We start from the raw sequence: 11,480 nt of genomic DNA, 5'->3' as shown, positions 1-11,480 counted from the left end.
CCGCCGCGGCCCTCCTCCCGGAGCTCGGAGGCCCCGGCGGCGCGGGGAGCGGAGGCGCTGCTGGGCGGCAGCCGCTCCCGCAGGCTCCTGAGGAGCGTGACGAGCCTCTGCATGCTGCGGTGGGGACGGGGACACGGTCCGCCCCGAGTCCAGGAGGCGCCCGGCGGGCTGTGCCGAGCCCCAGGCGGGGAGGGGGAAAGGGAGAAGGCGAGAAGGGCCGAGAAGCGAGCTCCGAGCGGCGGCCGCGCCTCACAGCCCCCCAACGCTCCCTGCCAGAGACGCGCTGCGGCGACAACACTGAGGGCTGCCGCCCGCAGGGGTCGCCCTAGCAACGGCGAGCGCCGGGGGCATCACACGGGCGGCGTGACGTCAGGGTGGGCGGGGCACGCCGGGGCGACGGCCCGGAAGTGCCCTCGGGGGTGCGGCACTCGCCGCCTTGTTGGAGGGCGGGCGCGGCAGCTGACAAAGCTCCGATCCAAGCATCGCCCTGTCCCGGCCCCCCACCGGAGCTGCGAGGGCGGCGGGAGCTGGGTCTGTTCGGGCGCAGGCCGCTGAACCTGCCGGTCCCTCCCGGCTGCCGGGCCCGGGGGGTTCCCGCCCGCGCCGCCTCCCGCCGCGCCTCATCTAGCTCCGGCTTCGGCCGGGAGTGGGGGTTTGGAGGGGGGCGGGGAGGGGCTTCCTTGCTGCTCGCCTGCGCTGGCGGTTCAGCCGAAAGAGCTCGGAGTGACGGGGAGAAATCCCCCAGCGACGGCGACGGCAGCCCGGCGGCTTCCCGCCTGGGGGGGTGTCACGTCCCGCTCAGAGGAGGGAGACGAGTGACTTAGACTCGTAAGTCCCTGATGCTGTGGACAACGAGGAGACAAGTATCGAAGTCCAGACATGTATTGATTTCCTACAAGGTACTAACTGGGCACGCGATAGTTGGCTAAATACACAATGAATTATGGCAGGCGATGTAGTATGCCTCGTGTTAACTGATGATAACAAGGAAAAAAGAAAAGGAGAGAGATTGGTAGAAATGGAAGTCACGGCTTCGGGTCTCTGTGTAATAAACTATTGTAGCTAATTCGCTAAGTTAAGCAAGGCAGGTACGATACGCTTGAATGATCTGTAAATGTTAAACCATACTATCCTGCTGTCTAAAGTATTGTAAAAATAGAATATGGTACCCTGGGTGGGTTTTGAAGTGATTTGCGATTACTACAACCTATGTTACAATGAATGTTTGAATATATATATATATGGGTAAAATATAAAGTATGCCATTCGGTTGGAACAATGTAACCGCTTCTCGGAAACCCCATCACCTAGAGCTAATAGGTACCCACTTCTCGGAAACCTCATCACCCAGAGCTAATATGTAACTGCTGCTTGAAGAACAGCCCGCCAAAAGATGGGATCATGAGGCTTTTAAAAAAAATCCAATAGGAGAAAAACACGCCACGAGACCAAGGCTTCGAGACTTTCAAAAGACCCAATAGGAGGAGGACAAAGACCCAAGCAACTCAAAGGACCCAATGGAGAAAGAGCAGGACAATCATCTGACGAGAGAGGACTGGTTAAAGACAGTGGCACAGAAGTATAAAAAACGCTGTGTTTTTGAACTTGGTGTGCGTGTGGTAGGGTTACGGCTCTCCGTGCACCCAGCGCTGCTTTGCCTATTGTTCCTCACCCTAAATTAATTGAACACGATTAAAAAAATATATATATTTAAAATTTAGCTCGTTTGATTAGAACACCTGCATGGTCTCGTTAATCTTCATCAGCATATTCAGGGGTGTGAACTTTTAACATGCATTTCGTGGATAAGGAAGCAAATGTCGATCACCGGACAGGTGGCCCTTGAAACTCGACAAGATGCACCAGAGCAGCCCCGTCCCGCCTTCACGGCACTCCCCTCCGACCTCCAGCTGCATCCTGTGCTCTCGGGTGCCCTTGTCGGCTCCAAACGCCACACCATCGGCCCCTGGGCTGTGCTTTCGTTACTTGCACGCGTTTGAGACGTTCCTCAGCTCGGAGGGCCTCCGCTCCCGCCATCCCTTCTCTCTTTCTTGGGCTGTTTCGGGGAGTTAAAAGTAGCCTCTTTAATCGGAGGGTGGGGGCGGAGTCTCCTGGGGCCGCGCCGCCCCACCGTGCCCGCGCTGCGGAGGATGGCGGCAGGCGCCCGGCGGCGGCTCCTCCCGGCCTGGATGGGGGCGGCGGGGGACGAGCGGGCGGCGGCGGTGCCCCCCAAGGCCGCGCGGCGGCGGGCGGCGGCAAGGCCCAGGTAGCGCCGCTGGGGCGAGGGGAGCGGCGGGGGCGGCGGGCGGGCGAGGCCGGGCCGGGCCGGGCCCCCCCCCCCCCCCCCCGCGCTGAGTGTCTGCCCGTGCGGTGCCAGGGCGGCGGCGGCGGTGCAGCACTGCATGAACGAGGCGGAGCTGGTGGACGTGGCCCTGGCAGTCCTGGCCGAGGTGAGCCCGGGCCCCCGGGGATGGGGGCGCGGCCCTGGCTGCTCCCGAGTACGGCCGGGTGGGCAGGAGCTCCCTGGGGGTGTCTCTCCGAGCAGCGGGCCTGGGGGCGCTGCCGAGCAGCACCCGGGTGTTCTGGTCCCCTCCTCCCCTTCCCGGAGGCTGCCGGGGCCGGCGCAGCTGCTTTGGTCGCGGCCGGCCGCCCCGCCTGGCGCTGCGGAATGAAAGCGGCTTCCACCGCGGACCTGGGGATTGGCGAGGGATGTCCCCGCGGGGCTGGTGGGCTGCCCCCCCCACCCCCCCCGTCTTGAGGTGCTGTCGGGGTGAAGTCGTGCACAGCCGGGTCTGGTTGTTTTCTTTTTGGTCAGAATCTACGGTGCAAGAAAGGCGAGGAGAAGGCCCGGTCCGGGAGCAAAGAGGAGCAGAAGCTCCAGCCAAGGCCAAAGGAGGATCCTGTAAACACAGGCAACGTGGGAGGAGGCAGCGACTGCAGTCCGGCTCTCCCATTGGGTCCTGACGCTGGTGCAGGTGCCGATGCAGAGAGAAGGAGAAGGTGGGAGGACTCTGAGGACGATGCTCTGAAATACGTCAGGGAGATATTTTTCAGCTAACGTTGCTTCCTCTGCGGTTCCCCAGGAGCAAAGGGGACGGTGAGGAGGGTGGCCCTTCCCACAGCACTCAGGATGGTGGGAATCGGTCCTGAAGTGGGCTGTGTATCTGCTGTGTTGGTGGACTGTGGAGCTAGCAGGAGGCCCATGAAGGCCATGGGGAAAAAGGAAGGGGGCACTCACTTCCCGTGGTGTGTTCAGTGAGATTTGGCTCCAGATTAGGTTATGTTCATGTCTGTTTGGCATCTCAGAACATGGACAGATTAAAGAGGACATCTGGGTTCCTGTGAGTGTCCCATTGGTGGGTCGGTGTTGGGACTGGAGGGGAACTGGGAGTTGCTGGCCCTGAAAGGCCTTTGCTGGCTCTGCAGAGCCAGATAGTCATGGTTCAGCCTTGGGGCTCCCTTGTCCTTGCTTTCTCTCTGTGTCAGCTGCAGTGGGGCCTGACAGGCTGTCCCCATTAGACCTGATGCTGAATTTGCCTCCAGGCTCGGGCAGGCCTCCCATAGAAGAGGAAGACATGGGTGGGAGCAGACTGGCAAGGAGCAGGGACCATCCTGAGGGGGCTGACCCTGTGGCAGTGTGCATGGGGGTCTGGGACAGGATGAGGATGTGTCCTCTTCCCGATCCAAAGGTGGGGATGAACAAACCATGTGAGACAGGAGCAGGTTCAAAAGCTTTTACTGAAATAAAGAATTGGTCAAATGAGCGTCCACAGCCACATCCACAACAAGACTGCAGCAGGAGAGTAAACAGACCCTTATGTCCCTGAAGGGGATGGAGAGGAAAGGAAGCGCTTCTTTGTGTGAGGTTATAGACATGCCATGGAGCGGTGCTATGTGCTGCTACAGCAGAGAAACCCTCTCCAGTGCTCTGGCTGCGATGCCCAGCTGGGGCACTGCACCCTGGCCTTTGGCAGTCCTGGCCCATCTCCCTGAGTGCACCCTTGTGTGGTGTATGTGTTGGTCTGAGTTAGCTTTGTGGTGAGCTGCCCTTGCACAGAACCAGTTCTGCAGTCTCAAAGGCTTCTGGAGTGCTGGGCTTAGCTCCATAATATCAGTGGGGACAAACCTCGGGTTCTGCACCAAAATCCTCTGCTTCCTCGTGGAAACTCCTCATTAGGGCTGTGTTCAGCAAGTTGTTAGGCTGCCCCTCCAGGTGCTCTGTTGCTGCTGGGGTTGGATGTGGGCCACTTCACCCCAATGAGCTAAAGCAGAGTCACTCCAGATGCCATTCCAGCAGGTGAAGTACAGGGGCTCCTGCTGAAGAGAGTATTTCCACTTCCAGGGCCACCACTGTAGTGATCATCACTATAGTGATGGCAGTGTGAAGCCACAGCTCCTCAAGTCACAATTGCCTCAAAGGCATCCCTGCTTAGTCCAGCAGAAGAAGCAGAGTCTCTTTGGGCAACTCCAAGAAAGGAAGCCTCTCTGCCTGCCTATACTTAGGTTAGATCTGGACAGAGGGCTGTGTCCACTGTGTGCTAGTTCTGATCTGTCCCCTTCACTGTCCTCTGGGTCAGGACCAGAAATATTGTTGCTTTGCTGCTGTGCCCCAGGCTGAGGGGTGCGTTACATGCTGCTGTTGCCAGAAAGCTTCTGTGCTGTGGGTGTTGGTGTCTGCTGCCTGCTCGCTGCAGGAGTGCTGCACACAGTGCCATAGCATGGCTGGATGAGGGCCTTTGGACTAAGGATCAGATTTATGCCAGTGACTAAAGCTGTAGCGGGATTACTGGTTTAGATCAGGTTATCAATAGCGCTTGCATCTTGCATCTTCTTCACTGCCAAACTCAATGGGCAGGGCCTTTTCAGTAAAAGGGGTTTGACATGAGGTGTGTGCTTGGCCCAGCTGAGGTACATTGTGGCAGTGATAATCTGGAGCAGTAGTAGAGCCTGAGAACCAAGCAGTGCCAGGAAGCCCCCAGTGAACTCAGAGGGCTGAATCCACTGCGAGGTTTGGAAAAGAAATACAACCAGGCCTCCAGACAGGATTATCGTCTTGATGATGAGTATGATGATGGTCACCTTCCAGCCCTCTGTCTCCTCTGTGCATTTCACATGTGCAACAAAAATGGGGTAGAAGATGCTGAAGACCAGGCAGGCATACACACAAACCCTGGCTATCACTATTCCTGGTAGGCTGATGCCCATCATCTGCAGGTGCTCATATTCCAGGCATTGTAGCTGCCCAGCTGTCTCATTCCACAGGCAGAAGTTGTAAAAGCCAATGCGTTTGCCAGGGAGGTCGACCAGGTTCCCAGCTTCCCACAGCAGTGCATAGAGCATCAGGGCCAAGGTCCCGGCAGACTTGAGTAGGGTCAGCGCATAGAGCAGGTGCCTGGTGTACCTCTGTTGCAGCAAACCCATCCTGGTGCCTGCATGCTTTCTTGATACCATCGTAAAGTCTGCTTTGGGGATGCCTGCTGCAAAACATGAAGCGGGGGACCCCTTGTTTGTTGCGTGTTATGGCACCCTTCTCAGGATGTACTTTGAGCCTGTGTCACTGGGGTCTCAGGACTCCCTTTGCAACTAGAGCAGGAGCATCTGAGTCCTGCCTCTGACTGTGCTGTACATGTGTTACTAGGTCGAGGGGGGTGCATTTTTGGTCACAGCAAAGGTGGCTTAATGATGTCCCAAGCATGGACCAGAACTGGGAGGACAGTATGGCTCCCTTTAGCCCACACATGCCCTTTGCACCGTGATCTCATGTTGGGCAAGAGAGACATGTGTCAGCAAACTGCAGTGATGGGAGGGGAGCAAAACACTGCTGTCTGGTAAGGAGGGGGTTAAAAACTGTTCTGGTGAAATGCTTTTCTTTCAGGTCTGCTCAGATAAGGACATCCCTTATGATCTTTGGACTACAGAGTAAAATACAGGCATGACAGTGTCTGAAGTGCAGGGCTCTCCCTGCGGCCTCCCTCCTCCCCCTGTAGTTCTAGGACACATAATGCCACTAATGACATGTGTTTCCAGCATCCATGTACCCCTGTGGCCCTTGCATGCCTATACATTTCTGGGCACAGCAGGGCTGATCACCTGCAGACATGGTGCTCCTCTTCCCTGTTTTGTGAGGACCGATGCCCCACGTGGACAGGAAGTTGTCTACCACAGAGAGGCACCCCAGACCCACCTGCAGCCACTTGCCCTCCTTTGAGGTCTGGGGAAATGGGTGCTACAGTGACAGACCTGTGATTACCATCCTCGCTCCTCTCAGACTGTCTGGCAAACCCGACTCCCTGCTCCTCTCCCAGAAATGTGGACTGTCCTCAGTGCCCTCTTCCAGGCTTCTGCTTCGTGCTGAAAAACAGGGAAGTGGCATCAGGAAGGGGTATCACTGGCTGCAGAGCCACATGGCATTGCAGCACTAGCCACCCAGATCTGCACAGAGGAACAAACACAGGGCAAGGAGTTCAGAGACCTTGGCTTCAAGCTCAGCCTCCAGCTTGAGGCTCTGTAAATAACCCCTTTCCTGCCTTTGTCAAGCATTCTCTCCTGTGAATCATTTACCACCTTTCCTCAAGAATTTAATGATGTTGGTCCTGCTGTCTCCCCTCCAGTGCCCATTGCCTGGTGATATATCATCCTGATGTCCTGGGTGTCGTAGGCCATCAGCCCACAGCCACTTGTGGATTTGGTACAGCCTCTGCGTTTTTAGAGTGCCAGGAGAGACCCCACTCAATCTGTACCCAGTGCCTGGCTACAGTGCCTTCAGCATTCCCCTCCCACTCAATCTGTACCCAGTGCCTGGCTACAGTGCCTTCAGCATTCCCCTCCCACTCCCTGTCTCCCTGGATACTTGGGAGTGGGTCACTTATGGTTAATTCGCGCAAGGATAAAGTTTCTCTGTCCCAAACTTCTCCTCCACATAGTCATAGCCAGAAGGAGCACACACCAGCATGGAAGGGCATCACAGCATCCAGACACTGACCTGTCTCCTTCCCTTGGTCAATAACCTCACTTCTTCTTGTAGCTTCCCTTGGAGGTCTTCTTCACAACAGGCTTCTGGAAAGACTGGAAGGTCACGTGGAGAATGCCCATTGTTCTGAATCTACAGTGAAGACACAAATGACCAGGAAAATATCTGTGCTCTGGCCCAGAACATGCTGCAGAATGAGACCTTGTGCACATGCAATTTTGCTAGTGTTTGTCTTGACCCTGGTATTGCCTCTTGTTTTGTCTGTACACATGCTCTTCTGCAGCCAGGCATTGCTGCTTTTCCTCTCCCTGTCCTGCAAGGGCTCACACCTGCCCACTGTTCTCCCTGGCATCCTGCCTCACAGCCCTCAGAGGGAGAACAAACTGTGCTGGGTTAGTTGACCACCTCCCCCAGGATTTCTGTCAGAACTCAGAGCTGGGACCGGTACAGCCCAGCCAGCTCCTGGTTCTGCCCACCCACCAGCCCTTGCTGTGGAATTTCTGTAGACTGGTTTCCTAGAGAAGGCAGGCTGGTAGAAACAGGCTTTTGTTCAATCATCTCACATTACCTTTTATTTACCCCCACCTCCATAAAATATAAAAGCAATTAAAAATTGTCCTAGTTACACATGTTTACGAGAGAGGGGATAGAGAATTAAATTCCTAGAAGGTTCATGGAAATATATGGCAGAGGCGGAGTAGAGCCACCTCAGCAGCACTGTGCTGCTATGTGATCTCTGCATGTGCGAGAGCTCAGGAAAATCCCATGGTATCTCTGCCCTCTCCTCTGTTTTGAGGCTCATATGTGTAAAAAACTAGTTTCTCTTCCCAGTGATCCTTCTCTGTTCACTCTGCTAAATTGCAGGCAGCTTTGCCCCTCAAGCCTCCTGCTGCCTCCCCAGCTCAGCCCACCAGGTAAATCCCTGTCCCCAGGTGTAACTATGACAGGGACAGAAACATGCCTGGAGTGGGTGCCCTGTGCCAACTGGGGCAGAGACCGCATGGCAGGAGGTGACATACACTTTGGCAATGAAAGCTGAGACCTGGTACCCTGCCATCAGCACAACTGCAGAACCAGCTTTTGTGAGCTCAGCAGCTTGGTTCCGGGGGTGTTTTGGAGGCAGCCTGGCCGAGAAGCAGGAGATAAACAGGAAACAGCTGTCACTCAGTGTCCAGCTGGGGCTTTTCCCAGACATCTGCAGCCCCTCGGCCTCTAAGGAGGTGCCTGTGGATGCATGGGAGAGTCGGCAGCTCTGTCTCAAAGGTGCAAGAGGAACCCAAGCATGGCTTCAGCCCCCTTGTTTCTGAGCAGGCATCACTGGAAGCACTGAACTTCACCATGGGAGAGCTCTGTGTCTCAACCTGTGCAGCTCCCTGCACAGGTCAGGAGGTCCTTGGGGTGTCTGTGTGTGAGATGGGGCTTGCAGGGACTCTGTGCTGCTGGGACTGCAGGGCCCTTCCCTCTGCTGGCTCATAAGCAGGTGAGCACCTTCCTTGGCTGAGGCTGTGCCTTCTGCTCAGTGAGCTGCTGGATGAGTGCCTGGGTACCTCTGTGCAGGGGACAGATCTCTGTGGAGCTGCCAGACCCCACTGCAGTGAACAGGCTGAATGCAAAGGGGTGAGGGAATAGGCATTTTCTCTTGCACTGAAGAGCCCCCAGAAGACTTGGCTTTCCTGCATCCCCTCTCCCCCGCTGCTGAGTAATTCCAGGAAAGAGCAGTGAGAAAGGAAGGCAGCTTTGGAGTTGGGACCTTTCCTTCAAGCTACAACACACACACCCCACCCCCACCCGGATACCTCTTCACAGAATCATCTAGTTTGGAAAAGACCTTGAAGATCATCCAGTCCAACCATTTACCTAACATTGACAGCTCCTCCTTCCCCCCCTCAGACAGGATTGGCTGTGGGGAAACCACAGGTTAAGAAAGGCCACTGACAAGAAGGATTGCTGGCAAACAGAAACCAGCCAGTGGCACACAGATCACACTGCAGATGAACCGCCCCAAAAGTGTGCCACAGCTGGGGAAGGGCCTGCTTCCTCACAGACATTTGTACCCTGCAGCACCACTTCTTTTCCTGGCAGATCTCCCCGGATGTTAGCGGCATTAAAAAGGTGAGGGACACAGTGGAGGATACTTACGGGTTACGCATCTGGCTGGGTGTAGAGCTGAAACAACGCTGGAAAGTGCTGAGGTACTGCCCCAGTGAGCTGCGTTGGTCTGTGGCAGCTGTCTGGTCCCGTGCTGGGTGGGTTCTGACACACAGCCCCTGCTGTGTCACTGGCATCTGCTTCTTGCTTTCTGTTTCGGTTTTCAGGGCCATGGGAGCCTCATGTAGTACTCATACTGCGTCATCTAAATATGAGTAAAAAAAACAAGCTGAGCCTAGCCACTAGCATTTGAGCCGGGGGAGGCTTTCTTCTCCTGGCTGTGTTAAGTGACATGGTACCTGACCAGGCTAAGCTCACCCAGGAAAGCTGGACTGCTAGGGTGGCTTGGGTGTCTGTGGGGGCTGAGAAAAGTTTGTTTTGCTTGGACACTTCTGTAGAGGTGACTGACTGTCCCAGTGCCGACCCCCAGTACCGCAGCACTGTCAGAGTTCAGTGACCACTTTGACGTCTTGCACTTTGAACACCGCTCCCAGACCCAGTTTTGCCCGAGCTCCCCTTCACCCACAGACGCTGCCTGTGTAGGTGCAGTGCAGAAGTGGCAAGCTGCCTGCTGCAACAGGAAACCTGTGAAACCTCGAGTGATTTGAGGGGCAAAACTCTCCTTCCTTTAGTTCTCCTGGCCAGATCCAGAATCATTTGTCCTGTCCTATAAGCAGCGTTGGTGGTGGGTCTGTTAGGTGTGTGCTGGAGGGTGATACATGTGGGACATCTAGCCATGAAGCTGTTCACAGAGTCCCACCTACTAATTCCACATTTAGACATGGTCTGAAAATCTTCAGGTGGTACATATATTGTGAGCCTTTAATATTGGCACTCAGATCCAAGAGCACAAGAGGCAGGTGAAAGAAAATATAGGAGGAAGCCCTGAGAAGCTCAATGGATAGAGCCATCAGGCAGGTGGCAGTGGGAAGGTCCCTTACTATCTGGCCTGTGTGCATGGATTAATTTTAGCATTGAGAAGGACAAGAATCCAGATTGAGGTGATTCAGATCACAGATGGCTTGGGCAGGGGTTATGGTGGGAGAAATCAGGGACTGGGGCAGAAGGCTTGCAGCAAATAAAGCCTAGCACACCATAGCTGCTGAGCTGAATGTGGTGAATGGCAGGGACGTAGAAGGAAGCCTTGGGGCTGAATATAGCCATCATCTGAAATTGGGGCTGCTGGCTGGAAAATGAGGTATGAGCTGAGAGCACCAAGGTGAGGCCTGTGTTCCAGTGAGGAAAAATGCATTGGCATGAGGCATGTTTGTGCTCTCAAGAGGGGCAGTTATGCAGTTTCACCTCACACCACTCACTCTTTTTGTCATTCAGAATGGAAAAATATATATGATTTGGATCTGGTGATCAGCCAGCTCCTTAGCTGACCTCAGCACCACAGTGGAGGTTGCCATTTTGCTGCCACATATGGGCAGGAGGCACAAGCAGCTCCTTCACAAACATCCTCACTTTGCATTGGGTCCTGTTTGCTACAGTGGGTCTGCTCCATCATGCCACTGCACTTGTCCCTCAAGCCACTGTCCTACTAGATAGGTGTTTGATCTCTTACGCTTCAGCTTTCATCAGTGTGACAGATGGCCACACATCCTGGCTTTAGCCTTTGCACACACCTCCATCTCCCCAGACTTCTCTGCACTGCTCAGAGCAATAAATACAACATTTAGGGTTGTGGCATCTTCCTGGCCAGAACTGGTTGCCTGATTGTGTACCTATGGCAAAAGTCTCTTCAGTGTTTCCTGAGTGTTTCCTGCAGAGCCTTGTGTCTCCTCCCCTGCAGGGTCTCAGTCTCTGCTGCTTGTAATGCCTCCTGGGATGCCAAGGCTTCCAGCAGGGAGAGGTACGGTCAACCTCTGGCTCAAGACTGGCCCTTGGTACCACCAACCTTCTTATACTGGAGCCCTCCTTCCACATCTTTGGCTGCCTTTCTGCCAGGTAGTTCCCTTACTTTCTCCTTCAAGGCATTTGGGCAGGGAAGGTTGTGCTTGAAGGATGAGCAGGATGCAATATGCCTTGCTGTTCTTCTTCCTAGGGACATTTTACAGGTGTCTTCTGGCTGCCCCTGTGGCTTCAGATGCTTCAAGTCTATCTGATGATGGAGCAGTTGGGGAGGATAGGTGTGATGGGTGTGGGATAAGCAGGGGGATGATCATCAACATGTCTCATGGAGGAAGAACAGGAAGTGAGAGGAGAAAGACAGCAGGGGTTCTATGTGTGTGTGCCTGGAGGTAGGAGAGATGGGATGGAGTGTTTGGGTTGCTGGAGCCTGGTGTCTGTGAGTGGGAAAGCAGAGCACTTCCCAGGAGCCAGCTTCCACTAAATTCCTGTGCAATTGTTCCTTCCTGGA

At 55.0% G+C, this 11,480-nt stretch overlaps 2 protein-coding genes across 6 annotated transcripts; one reads left to right on the top strand and one right to left on the bottom strand.

The window, feature by feature from the left end:
• Positions 1–2,126: 2,126 nt before the first annotated feature.
• CYREN (cell cycle regulator of NHEJ) lies at positions 2,127–9,112 on the top strand. Of its 2 annotated transcripts, XM_074902644.1 has the most exons (4): positions 2,127–2,266; positions 2,378–2,450; positions 2,816–3,000; positions 7,025–9,112. In XM_074902644.1, exons 1-4 carry the CDS (start codon positions 2,151–2,153, stop codon positions 7,098–7,100), a joined length of 450 nt encoding a protein of 149 aa, XP_074758745.1. In that variant the 5' UTR covers positions 2,127–2,150; the 3' UTR covers positions 7,101–9,112. The 2 variants fall into 2 exon arrangements, with proteins under 2 accessions (XP_074758745.1, XP_074758746.1); XM_074902645.1 differs by lacking the exon at positions 7,025–9,112 and having other exon boundaries at positions 2,816–3,604.
• Positions 3,720–9,241, bottom strand: TMEM140 (transmembrane protein 140). Of its 4 annotated transcripts, none has more exons than XM_074902639.1 (4): positions 9,110–9,241; positions 6,812–7,102; positions 6,241–6,760; positions 3,720–5,477 (listed from the first exon to the last, which is right to left on the bottom strand). In XM_074902639.1, exons 3-4 carry the CDS (start codon positions 6,371–6,373, stop codon positions 4,792–4,794), a joined length of 819 nt encoding a protein of 272 aa, XP_074758740.1. In that variant the 5' UTR covers positions 6,374–6,760; positions 6,812–7,102; positions 9,110–9,241; the 3' UTR covers positions 3,720–4,791. The 4 variants fall into 4 exon arrangements, with proteins under 4 accessions (XP_074758740.1, XP_074758742.1, XP_074758743.1 ...); XM_074902641.1 differs by having other exon boundaries at positions 6,241–6,351; positions 6,983–7,102; XM_074902642.1 differs by having other exon boundaries at positions 3,720–5,474; positions 6,241–6,351; positions 6,983–7,102.
• Positions 9,242–11,480: the final 2,239 nt, after the last annotated feature.

Source organism: Athene noctua, chromosome 3 (assembly GCF_965140245.1).
Source record: "Athene noctua chromosome 3, bAthNoc1.hap1.1, whole genome shotgun sequence".
Classification (NCBI taxonomy): domain Eukaryota; kingdom Metazoa; phylum Chordata; class Aves; order Strigiformes; family Strigidae; genus Athene; species Athene noctua.
The sequence above is the reverse complement of the archived record's forward strand: the minus strand, read 5'-3'. Positions and strand labels throughout refer to the sequence as shown.

Bases quoted from the DNA above. Each gene is read 5' to 3' on its own strand.
- CYREN (XM_074902644.1), top strand. From the start codon at position 2,151: ATGGCGGCAGGCGCCCGGCGGCGGCTCCTCCCGGCCTGGATGGGGGCG. The intron at 2,451-2,815 runs GTGAGCCCGGGC...CTTTTTGGTCAG, and splicing joins CCCTGGCAGTCCTGGCCGAG to AATCTACGGTGCAAGAAAGG. The intron at 3,001-7,024 runs GTGGGAGGACTC...TTCTTCTTGTAG, and splicing joins GATGCAGAGAGAAGGAGAAG to CTTCCCTTGGAGGTCTTCTT.
- TMEM140 (XM_074902639.1), bottom strand. From the start codon at position 6,373: ATGCCACTTCCCTGTTTTTCAGCACGAAGCAGAAGCCTGGAAGAGGGC. The intron at 5,478-6,240 runs GTCTGTCACTGT...CATGTTTTGCAG, and splicing joins AGCGAGGATGGTAATCACAG to CAGGCATCCCCAAAGCAGAC.